This window comes from Delphinapterus leucas, chromosome 13 (genome assembly GCF_059928025.1).
Source record: "Delphinapterus leucas isolate spDelLeu-1000000601 "Yukka" chromosome 13, BTC_Dleu_Yukka2, whole genome shotgun sequence".
In the NCBI taxonomy this organism is placed as follows: domain Eukaryota; kingdom Metazoa; phylum Chordata; class Mammalia; order Artiodactyla; family Monodontidae; genus Delphinapterus; species Delphinapterus leucas.
The window spans coordinates 72,667,206-72,680,137 of record NC_143141.1 but is presented as its reverse complement, the minus strand read 5'-3'; the positions used below and the strand labels follow the sequence as shown (position 1 = coordinate 72,680,137).

Below are 12,932 nucleotides of genomic sequence, written 5' to 3'. Positions count from 1 at the left end.
TTTTGGGGTATTGACCTGGTCTGTTATCAGTAAAGTTCCTGATATCCTTAACTTCTCTACCCCTTTTTCTTCTAAGTCAGTGGTTCTCAACCTTTGCTACATGTTGAATCACCTGGGGAGCTTTAAAAAACAAACAAACAAAACAAACCCCATTACCCAAGATGTACTCCAGATTAACTCAGTTAAACCAGAGTCTGGAGGTGGGCGTAGGGCCCAAGCATTAGTATTTCTAGGTGATTCCAGTTTGAAGATTGATGACCACCACTCTGAAGCCTGAGCATTCAGACCCTCTACCCTGAGATTCTGTCTTTCCCTGCCTGTTCTCAAGCGAATTGTAGCTGATTTCTCTCTCACCTCTTGTATCACTGAACTTGGAGGGGTGGTAGGTGTTCATGCTCCTCAGTGCTGCTGCCAAGGAAAGGTCATTCCCTTTTCCCTGACCCCACCCCCAGCCTTGAAACTCAGACCCTCAGGCAATGGGACCCACAACCCCCTCCTTGTTGTTATCTAGAGACATTCTTTGAAGATTTTAGCACATGGTTCACTGTCATTTTCTCAGCACTATTGCTCTTGCCATGATTCCAGGTGATTTAATATTCATACAAAAGCTCCTTCCAACACGCAGGCCTCTCAGTCCCTGACTTCCTTTCCTCTAGTGGTCTCGTCCTTCCTTCACCTCCTCAGCCAGGCACAGGCTCAGCCAAGGCCTCATCAGTACCGCTGTAGATCACCTCCATCATCTCAGTTGCAAACATCCCATTCTCTGACCACGCCTCGTGTCTTTCCTCTTTTAGCATCTCAACTCCAACAATTCTTCCAGCTTACCAGGACCATGGGTCCTACCACCTTTTCACTAACTCTCACTTCCTTCATGAACTTACTTTGCTTTTTCCTGGCTTAACGTCAGTGGTCCATAATTATGATCATTCTTTTGCAAACCCTCTAAGATCTCTTGCCCCTCTTTCTTTCTTTTGTACTTACCTGGCAAAATCCCAACCTTTGTTAAATCCAGATTCCTCCCACTCCACATTGCACCCAGGCAAGGGAATTTATGTTAATTGGTCTCACTTAAAAATCATACCTCTGGGGCTTCCCTGGTGGCTCAGTGGTTGGGAGTCCGCCTGCTGATGCAGGGGATGCGGGTTCGTGCCCCGGTCCGGGAAGGTCCCACATGCCACGGAGCGGCGGGGCCCGTGAGCCGTGGCCACTGAGCCTGCGCGTCTGGAGCCTGTGCTCCGCGGCGGGAGAGGCCACAACAGTGAGAGGCCCGCGTACCGCAAAAAAAAAAAAAAAAAAAAAAAAATCATACCTCAAGCTCAGTGGGGCTTTTGGTGCTAATTGGAATGCCTCCTCCATTTCCCCAGTCCATTTATTCCTCCCCCATTTCCCCAGTTCATTTATTGTTTATTGCTCTAAATGACTATTTCACACCTTCTTCTTAAACTTCCCATATCCCCTCCTTCTTCCTCACTCTCAGCTGATGACCTTATTTTAAGGAGAAAACGTAAGCTCCCAGTAGAGAACCGCCACAAGCTGTTATCAGCACTTAGGGCAGCCTGTCTGCATTTGTACTCCTCAGCTGGCCTCTTCTCCTGTACCTACGGATGGACTCCCTGTGCTCATTGCTAGGGCAACCCTCTTGGAGATCCCATCCCTACCTCCCTAATCGTTATCTTCTCTGGTGGAACCTTGCCCCACCTCCCGTATTACATCAGCACGTTCCCCCCTCTATGGGGATATTCCATCAAGCTGTAAACATCTGAGCACAACTTTTTCTTGTCCCCGCATCTGCCTCTGGTTACCAGTTTGAATTGTCTGTATTAGCTGTCTGCAGTTTCTTTCTACTCATCCTATCTTTAAACCTCCACAGTCAAGCTTCTATTTCACCAAAGTAGCACTTGCTGAGCAAACTATTGACCTGTGTCAATGGACCCAGCAGTCAATTGCCAAGCCTCATGTTACTCTCAACACCATTTGACCCAGCTGATCACTTCCCTTTTGAAGCCCTTCCTTCATCACTTTTCAGGGATGCATGTTTTATTTTTCTCGTTAGCATTTATTACCATCTGATATTGTTTATTATTTATTTTGGCCCACAAAAATGTAAGCTCCTTTAGCAAGGACTTGGCTTGTTCCTGTCACTGCCTAGAACAGTGGCTGATACAGAATAGGTACTTGATAAGTATTTGTTGAGTGAATGAGAGCTTAACAGCTACTATACACTTACCAGATCTTTCCCAGCTCCTTTCCTGGTCATAAGCTATCAGAGCCATTCCCTTCTTCTTTTTCTTTGAACTTTGCATTTCCTAATTGTATTTTCCCTCATCTCTACTCCATTCCTATCTTTTTCAGGCTGAACCACCACCATTGTGCTTATATTTCTGTGGGGTGCTAATGTCTACAGAGCATTTATTTATGTCTGGTATTACAGATGCACATGGTCTGTGGATCTGAGTTGAATGACATTAGCTTTTAATGCTGAATTTAGGTGCAGAGGGAAAAAAATTAAAATTATGAAAGACTGTGAAACAAATTCAGTCTTCCAGGGCTAAAATTACGGTCTTCTAGGATGTTTAGGTTTCTTGTTTTGTTACTACCCTACTTTACACTTTACTGTTTCTGCCTACCCACGGTGGAATTCTCCTTGATTTTCTGCAAGAATTTTTAGAAGGCAAGAAAAATCACCAAGCCCAAAAGACCCTTCTAACTTCAGCTCTGAGTTTATCATAAATTAAGAGTAGTCTGTTTCCCTATTAGACTGTTGGTGGGAATGTAAATTGGTTCAGCCACTATGGAAAACAGTATGGAGGTTCCTTAAAAACACTAAAAATAGAGTTGCCATATGATTCAGCAATCCCACACCTGGGCATATATCCAGAGAAAACTCTAATTTGAAAAGATAAACGCACCCCAGTGTTCATAGCAGCACTATTTACAATAGCCGAGACATGGAAGCAGCCTAAGTGTCTGTTGGCAGATGAATGGCTAAAGAAGATGTGGTACATGTATACAATGGAATACTACTCAGCCATAAAGGAGAATGAAATAATGCCATTTGCAGCTACATGGATGGACTTAGAGATTATCATACTAAGTGAAGTAAATCAGAAAGAGAAAGACAAATACCATGTGATATCACATGTGGAATCTAAAATATGATACAAAGAAACTTATTTACAAAACAGAAACAGACTCACAAACATAGAAAACAAACTTACGGTTAACAAAGGGAGAAGGGGGTGGGGGAGGGATAAATTAGAAGTTTGGGATTAGCAGATATATATATTTTTTATATATATATTATATATATATATAAAATAGATAAGCAACAATCCTACTGTATAGCACAGAGAACTATATTCAACATCCTGTAATAAACCATATGGAAAAGAATATGAAAAAGATTATATACACATATATGTTTAGCTGAATTCCTTTGCTGTACAGCAGAAACTAACACAACATTGTAAATCAACTATACTTTAGTAAAAAAAAGAGTAGTCTGTTTCTCTTAGATTTTCATTATTCTTTTTCTCTATATTGATGTGCTAATATGATACTGGATTTGTGTGAAAATGCATTTGTTACTGGTCTTTTATTTTTGGCTTCTGCAGAACCTTGCCTCCTGGAATCCATCAAATCCTGAATGTCTCTTACTTGTGGTGAAGGAACTTGTGCAACAATATCACCAATTTCAATGCAGCCGCCTCCGTGAGAGTTCCCGCCTCATGTTTGAATACCAGACGTTACTGGAAGAGCCGCAGTATGGAGAGAACATGGAAATTTATGCCGGGAAAAAAAACAGCTGGGTAAGGTTTTTTGAGAATGGGAGAAAAAAGGTCACTTTATCTGTAATAGAATAAAATAATCAATTCAGACATTCATTAATAATAAATCCTGGCCATTTCCTTAGATAAACATGATTTAGGTTGCCCGTGTACTTTCTCAGTCTCACATCCGCAGCCCCTGACTTCGGAATATCTGCGGCTGCGGATGTGAGACTCCAAATTTTACAAACTTCCCAGGCGATATCCTTGAGAAACCAGAAAAACATTAATGTCTTTTCAAAACTCTGAATTATGAGACAGTATATAGTATCCCAGTCAGATGAGAGGGGTCAGTAACTCTGGAGGTAGCCAGCTTATATGGATCCTTTTATAATTTCTTTACATTGTATGATCCTTTAAAAATGCAAGTCAGAGTGTATCACTCCTTTGCCCAGCACTTTCATATCCTGTCTTTTTCTCTCATAGTGAAAGCCGCAGTCTTTCCAGAGGTGTAAAAAAGCTCTACGTGATTCCTGTCACCACCATCCTCCATCCATCATTCCTTCTCTCTCTTCATCTCCCACTTTCCTGTCTAAAAATCATCAGCTCCAGCCTCTCTAGCACCCTTGCTGTGCTGCAGACACACAAGATATGCTCCTGCCCTAGGGCCTTTGCATAGCTTTCCCGTTGTCTGGCATATTTCCCCTGGATATTCACAAGGCTAATATCCTTCCTCCTTAACGTTTTTACGCATGTGTTATGTTCTCAGCAATGCCTATATTAATACCCCCATTCTTTTTAAACAACTTTTTTTGGGTATAATTTTGATACCATAAATTCACCTGTTTTAAGTGTAAAGTTTAATGGTTTTTAATAAATTTGCCAAGTTGAGCAACCACCATCAATCCAGTTTTCGAGTGGTTGCATCACCCCAATAATATCCCTCATGCCCATTTATAGTTAATCCTATTCCCACCCCCAGCCTCAGGCAACCACTAAACTAGTTTCTGTCTGTATAGATTTTCTTTTCTGAACGTTCATGCACAGGCATACTTGGGAAGTATTGCGGGTTTGGTTCCAGACCACTGCAAATAAGCAAATATCACAATAAAGTGAGTTACACGAATTTTTTGGTTTCCTAATGCATATAAAAGTTATGTTTACACTACACATAGTGTAGTCTATTAAGTGTGCAATAGCATTATTTCTATAAAAAACAATGTACATACCTTAATTAAAAAGTACTTTATTGCTTAAAAAATGCCAAATATTGTCTAACAACACAGAAGGTTTACAAACCTCCAATTTATAAAAAATGGAACATCTGAGAAGGGCAGTAAAATGAAGCACAATAAAATGAGGTATACCTGTGGTGGAATCATACAATATGTGGTCTTTTATGACTGGCTCCTTTTACCTTACATAATATGTGTGAGGTTCATCCATGTTGTAGCATGTGTCAGTACTTCATTTCTTTTTGTGGCTAAGTAATAGTCCATTTGATGGGCCTACCACATATCCATTCACCAATTGATGGGCATTTGGGTTGTTTCTGCTTTTTGACTGTTATGAATAATGCTGTATAAACATTCATGTGCAGGTCTTTCTAACATCTCTTCTTAAAATTGTAACTTGTACACCCTCCCCTGACCCTGAGCCTGCTCTATATTTTCTTTTGCATCTCTTTTTAACAAACTATATAATTAACATATTGTATTAGTTATATGTTGCCGCATAAAATAATCACATCAGAATTTAGTGGCTTAAAGCAATAGCATTTATTATCATAATTTTTGTTTGCCAGGAATCTGTGTAGACCCTCTGTTTGAGGATCTCTCACAGGCTGCACTCAAGGTACTGGCCAGGGCTGTAGCCACTCAAGGCTCAACTGGAGAGGGATCCATTCTAAGTTCATTCATGTATTTCTTGGTACCGTTCAATTCCCTGTGGGCTGTTGACCTGAGGGTCTCAGTATAGTGCTGCCTGTTGGCTGGAGGCTGCCTTCAGTTCCTTGCCTCTTCTTAGGGCCTCTCCACAGGGCAGTTCATAAAATGGCAGCTGGCTTCACCAGAGCGAGTAAGCAGGAGTGAGTATGTGGGCAAGACAGAAGTCACAGTCTTCATAACCTAATCTCAGAAGTGACATCTCATCAGTTTTGATGTATTCTACTTGTTAAGTCCAGTCTACACGCAGGGGAGGCATTACATAAGAGTGTGAATACCAGAGATCACTGGGAGCCTACCACACTTACTTATTATGTTTATTGTTTGTTTGTCTCTCCCCAGCGGAATGTAAAATTCCACCAAGGCCAAGATCTTTGTTCCATTCACTGGAAATATAGTAAACGCCTAGAACAGTGCCTGCCATATTGTTTACATTCCGTAAACATTTGTTGAATGAATGAATTAATAAACTCTAGTTTATTTAAGCACAGAATAAGTTTAGGTTCCCTTCTCTGTGTTAATTCTTTTAGATTTCACTTAGTCTTTCTTTTCTTAGGTTAAATATACATTTCCCCTTTTGTTCTTCAGCTCTTTCTCAAAGGACATGTTTTCCAAGGTTTTATACATGATTAATGCCTTTGAATCAGTAGGACTAAAATTCACCCTTGTTACAAATCATCTTGTGTTCAGTTCAAGGTTTTTTTGTTATTTTGTAAATTTATTTTGCTCATTTTACTGTGGTAAAAGACAAAATGAAATTTACCGTCAACCATCTGTAAGTACACAGTTTAGTAATGTTAAGTATGTTCCCGTTGTTGTGCAGTAGATCTCTAGAGCTTTTGCATCTTGTAAAACTGAAACTCTACCAATTTAAATACTAATTCCTCTTCCCTCCAGCCCTTGGCAGCTACCTTTCTACTTCCTGTTTCTATGATTTTTGACTCCTTTGGAGACCTCGTATAAGTGCAGTCGAACAGCATTTGTCTTTTTGTGATTGGCTTATTTCGCTTAGCATAATGTCTTTGAGGTTCATCGGTTCATCCATGTCGTAGCATGTGACAGAATTTCTGTCCTTTTTAAGACTGCCTGGTATTCCATTGCATGCATATGCCACATTTTGTTTATCCATTCATCCATCAGTGGACATTTGCATTGCTTTCACCTCTTGGCTATTGTGAATAATGCTGACTACACATGGGTATGTACAAAGATCTTGCTTTGAATTCTTTTGAATATATCCCCCAAAGTAGGATTGCTGGATCATATTGCTAATTCTATTTTTAATTTTTTTTGTGGAATCTCTGTACTGTTTTCCATAATGGCTGCACCATTTTACATTTCTACCAGTAGTGCAGGTTTTAAACTGTTGTTTTGAAACTTTAATCTGTTCGTATGGATAGTAAGGAAAACTTTATTAAACTTAGTGTATCCTCTAATCCCAAAATTTTTCTTATTAAAAAATCAACTTAGTTGTCCTCTCAAAAGAGGTGTTAGGTTAATTTGACATGACTTCTTGGTGAACCTGTCTGTGTTGTCTTTAGTGCCGATAGATTCCTTTAAAGACATGATTGGAATCACTGTCAAACTAATTGGTCTTTAGTTTTTAGGATTTTCCTTCCCTCCCAATTCCCCCTTTTAATATTAAGGCTGAATTTAGGTATATCCAGTTTTATGGTACCATTTCTGATCTAAGAATTTTTAAAATTATGTTCATTGGCTCAGCTAATACTTGAGATATAGTTCTTCTGAGTGTAGAAGTTTAAATTCATTTAAAATAGCTAGGTAGTTTGAATTTATAGTATATTTAAAACTTCTCATTTAATGTTATTGATTCTCCATTCTTTAAACCTACTGCTGCTACATTTGCCCTAGTTTATTTTGATATACTATTGAGTAATTTGTAAGCATTAGGGCAATGATTATGGACGTAGGGGAAGTAAAGAAACTGAGAATCCTGTAACAAGGCAAGGTGGACAATTAGAGGTTAAGCTTGCAGCTGACCAGCCCTAGGGAGGGCCCAGTGGAAGCAGGAGCCGAGACTCTAGAAGTAAAAATATAGGCATGTGAGTTAGTTCCTGGTCTAGAAACAGGGCATAAAGGTGAGTCTTGCAGGATGAAACATATTTGAGCATGGCATGCTGGTTCAGGAATATGTTAAAGGACAGCTTGCTAATGGAATACAAATCCAGACCAAGAATTTGGGTGACAAACACGGGACCCTAGCAGAAAGAAAGCAGTTTGGTTTTGAGCCAAGATTTTTTGAATCAGGGACTGTAATAGTTTCCTATTGCTGCTGTAACAAATTGCCACAAACTTGGTAGCTTAAAACAACACAAATTTATTATCTTACAGTTCTGGTGGTCAGAAGTTCGAAATGGGTCTCCCTGGACTAAAATCAAATTATCGTCCAGGCTGCGTTCCTTCTGGAGGCTCTAGCGGGGACTCGTTCAGGGCACTGAAGAAACTGGCTGATGTGCTTCAGAGATATTATCTTTGAGAAATTATGGGGAAGGTCCTAGGGATTGTAGAAAGCAAAAACATTCTGGAGATTTTTGAAAGAAATTACACTCAGGTCTTTAGGTGGATGATTTGCAGACACTTAAATAAGAATGCAGTAGTCAATTGGAACAACAGCTGGGTAACTAAGAAACAGTCATGGCAAACTTACTTTATCCTTTTAAGGAAGGTGAATATTATTGACTTAGATTATCTAATTTTCAGTAAAGCATTCAGTTGTTCTCCCTTAGTATTCTACTGACTGTGGGCTCCTTTCTTAGTTGTCTGAATCTATGGAAGAGCTCCACATAAAAGATTGGCTATACCTTTTGTCAGCCATCAGGTGTTTGTGGAATGTCACAGGGCTTCTCCTTTGACCCCGTTTCATTGTTTTATTAGGTTATTGAAAGGCATGCTTTTCAGTTTTTCTGATAACACAGAGCTTGAAGAGATAATTATTATGAAGAACTACAGAATCAATATTTAAAATTATTTTTATAGTTATATGCACTGGAATGCCGCACCATACCTATAAGATATAATTTAGTAGGGCTAAGCCGGTATAGGACTGATATGGAAAGTCTGCTATGCTAGTTTGAGTAAAAAAAAGCAGTCCTGGCTTTTGCTCTTGAAGGTGTTAGAATCATATTTACAAACACATATTTGTAAAAAATGAAATAGCAATGCTGAACAGATTATCTCAGATGGAATGGACTGCCTGTACATGAATTCAGAAGAAGAGCCAATCACTGAGAAACAGAGTGACTAAGGAAAGTCTTCACTGATGAACCAGAACTGACCTAGGTCCTAAAGGAAGGTGGACATAGACAGCACTATAGGAAGAGGAGATCAGGGGGTTATGTGGTTGCAGAAAAACTTAGAGGCGTAGCATACGTGGGGCACAAGAATTATAAGCATACATATGACTGTTTTACAGATTAGTAAATCCTATCTGTTATGTCTTTTTGGACTATTGAAGCAAGAGGACATTTTAATATGAAAGAAATTGATATAGGAAATAAAATATGAAGATTAATATATTCTCTAAATAAAATATTATGAGTCAATTTGTTCTTCCTGGGCTAAATGTGAATCCATGTATTTTGATTCTCCTGATTCCACTAGTCCATCTGATAAATATTTTCTGTAATGAATCCAAGACTGTGCATAATTATTGAATACCTTTGGATTACAACACCCTGTGTTCATTTGAGAGGATGGTGACTTTTTGTTTTCGTCTTTGCATCACGGAGTTTTTCTTTCTGGAACACGTGTTTACATTCTTAACCTTCCATTTCTGCTCTAAAAGTAAGAGGCTTTTAAAAACCTGAGATGCCTCTTCCATTTTACTGTCAGCTGGCAAAAGGAAAAATTTAAAAACCATGTAGTAGAAAGAGGGAGAGGGCTCTGATCTCTTGTCAGCCTTCTGACAAGCATATTAATTTGAAGTACAGTGCTGCCTCCACACCACTGCAGACACTCTTCTTTTTCCTCCTCAATTTCCAGTTAGAGGATTTCAGCAAGTGCACATTTGAAAGTAAACATTAAAAAAACAAACAAACAAAAAACCAACACAAACTCTTTATTAATTATTTACCATGGTCTTTTTATGAAGTCACCTCTCTTATTGCTTTGTCCATCTCCTTTAGCAAGTAGAGTTTTGAAGATTGTGTTCTTAGTCTATGCTGGTTTTATAATTTTTAGTAAACACCAATTTTTTTTTTAGTTGGGAGAAAAACAGATGATACATTGGGATGCAAGCTTACCTGTTCAGAATGAACAATTCTAATGTACCTGCATGATCAGAATCATTTTAAAAAGATATATTAAAATACTTAATTTTAAAAGATATATTAATTAGTTATAGATTCACAAGAAGTTGCAAAATAGTACAGAAAGGCCTTGTATACCCTAACCTGGTTTCTCCCAGTGGTTATTTTTTACATAACCAAGAGATTGACATTGGTACAATGTATGTGTATGCCATTTTATCACATGAGTAATTTCCTGTAACTACCACTGCAATCAAGATACAGATTACCACAAAGATCTTCCTCCTGCTACTTCTTTGAACAGAGTTATTAAGGTTAGAATTTTAATTTCAATGAATGTCACAATGTAAGCTATAGGTGTTAAAATTGTATATACTGTTTTGCTACAACATATCAAAATAAAGGTACATTATAAGTTTTCTCAATGGGTAAAACCTAAGGTCTCACTTTATATTGTATCTGTCAACTGCCTTGTCAGCATTTCCTGCATGTGTCTGTTATAGCTAAAGAACCACAGTCTGTTAATGGTAACAGAGTGCAGTAAGCAAATTTGTGAATTTTTCTTTGGCCTTTTTTTTTTCTGTGGTACGCGGGCCTCTCACTGTCGTGGCCTGTCCCATTGCGGAGCACAGGCTCCGGACGCACAGGCCCAGCGGCCATGGCTCACGGGCCCAGCCACTCTGCGGCATGTGGGATCTTCCTGGACCGGGGCACGAACCCGTGTCCCCTGCATCGGCAGGCGGACTCTCAACCACTGCGCCACCAGGGAAGCCCCTGGCTTTTGTTTTAATTCCCAGAACTCAAAGTTAGTTTATCATCCCTAATATTTTGATTAAAGGCATTTGTCTTTCCTGTCGTGAAACGAAGGTTTTGAGATGTTCTAAAGCCACATATTTTACATATTAAGGATCACCAGTGGGTGATCTGTGAGATAAAACATTTTCTCAGAAACCGATTTTTTCCTTTTGTGGGCATTTTCTTAATAATGATAACATGTTGGAGAATGTGAAACAATTCCCCTTTTTTGTTGTACTTGACCACAAATCCCAGTAAGATTTTCAAAATTTATGGTTTATAAATTAAACTCTGGCAACATTTAAAAATATGAAAGGAGCCATTTCATGATAGCTCCTCATTTGAGTTAATGACTTGATGCTTCTGTCACCCCATCTTGCTGTGATATTACATTTGAAGGGAAAGTATATGAGCACTGTTAAAAGATAAACTGAGACATATTAAAATTTTTAAGAGTTTATTTGAGCAAACACTGATGCAAGGTGGTTAGGAGCGTTCTACTGATAAGAGTTACAGGCAAGGTTTTTACAGAGAGGAGTTGGACGCAAAGCAAGGAAATTGATTGGCTAGAGCTGAAGTGGTTGCATTTTTTGGGAAAAACTAGTTGGCTGTTTGGGATTGGCTGTTCTTCTTAACCTTGAGCCATTTACAGGAATTGATTCTGGCTTAAGTTGGCTACCAAGGCATTAGAGCCGCCTCATTCTTATGGCCTCATTGCTTGATTACTTTTAGAGCAGTGTGCTTAGAGTGTAAGCTCCTCTAGGGCAGAGGCCATCTAGAAATGTGTTGGAGAGAGAAGTGATCTGGGAGGTGGGAGCTTTGGATTCTAATTCTATCATTAGTTGTATTTAAAAAATACTTATTTATTTATTTTGGCTGTGCTGGGTCTTAGTTGCGGCATGCATGCGGGATCTAGTTTCCCAACCAGGGATCAAACCTGGGCCCCTTGCATTGGGAGTACGGAGTCTTACCTACTGGACCTTGCATTGGGAGTACGGAGTCTTACCCACTGGACCACCAGGGAAGCCCCTGTCATTAGTTTTTGTGTGTGTGTGACTAAAGCTTTTCCCTGTGTCACTTTGCTGGAGATAACTACTCTGTCACCCCAACCTTGACACAAAGATTAAATTAGATCCCCTGTGTGCGAAGCAAACAAAATTAAGCAAACGGTGGAGTTGTGTAATACAAAGTATTATTGTTATTATTATTAGCCTTCTTCTGTATATATTTGAAGTAACTTATTATAGTAGTTGCTCAGTAAATTGTAGTTCAGTGATTGCTCCTGTCTTATCTCTGAAACTGCTGTTAATCATAAAGTACCATATGTGGGCCAGTGGAAGTTGATATCACCAAGGTGCAGATTAAGTATGGAAAACAAGGGGAAAGGGAGAGTTACTTTTTAAGAAGGAGAGCGTTGCTTATCTTTCCAGGAGTAGTTTTGGAGGGGTTCTGAGGTTGGGGGAACAGATTTCAGGGTATTAGCAAGGGAAGTGGTGAAGACAAAGTAAAGGCAGTAAGTTCAGATAGTATTTGGAGGAAGAAGGAAAAAACATATTAGCTGCAAGAGGCACGGGTCCCATGTTCATTCCCACTAACCAGGTGACATTTACCAACCTTCCTGTCAGGAGTGTTCCAGGTTCATAGCATTTGGTAGCTCAGGTAGCTCTTCAGGTATTTGTGACAGGGAGTAACTAACTTAACATAGGAATTAATGTTAATGGAAAAGTATCTTGAACTGTGCTGTCCAAAACAGGAACCCCTGACTGTACATAAGTGACTGTTGAGCACTTGAAGTGTGGCTGGTCTGAATTGAGATGCATGCAAGTGTGAAATACACAGCAGCGTTCAAAGAATTGGCACAAAAAAGATCTTGTTAATAATTTTTAAATGTTGATAGAATGTGGAAATGATAATATTCTGGATATATTGGGACATATTATTAAAATTAATTTCACCTGTTTTTCTTTATCTTTTTATTTTATTTTTTTAAAAGATTTATTTATTGTTTATTTATTTAATGTTTACTTCTGGCTATGTCGGGTCTTAGTTGTGGCACGCGGGATCTTCATTCAGGCGTGCGGGATCTTTCTTCATGGCACGCGGGTTTTCTCTCCTCTAGTTGTGGCGTGCAGGCTCCAGGGTACATGGGCTCTGTAGTT

The 12,932-nt window shown here is 39.2% G+C and overlaps 1 protein-coding gene across 9 annotated transcripts in view; it reads left to right on the top strand.

Annotated features, from left to right (window-relative positions):
• BABAM2 (BRISC and BRCA1 A complex member 2) overlaps positions 1-12,932 on the top strand; it is a 462,266-nt gene that overhangs the window by 155,218 nt on the left and 294,116 nt on the right. For all 9 annotated transcript variants that reach the window (XM_022574181.2, XM_089923326.1, XM_089923328.1 and 6 more), the window contains one exon: positions 3,615-3,809. In XM_022574181.2, coding sequence (XP_022429889.1) covers positions 3,615-3,809 — 195 coding nt within the window. The remainder of the gene's footprint in view (positions 1-3,614; positions 3,810-12,932) is intronic.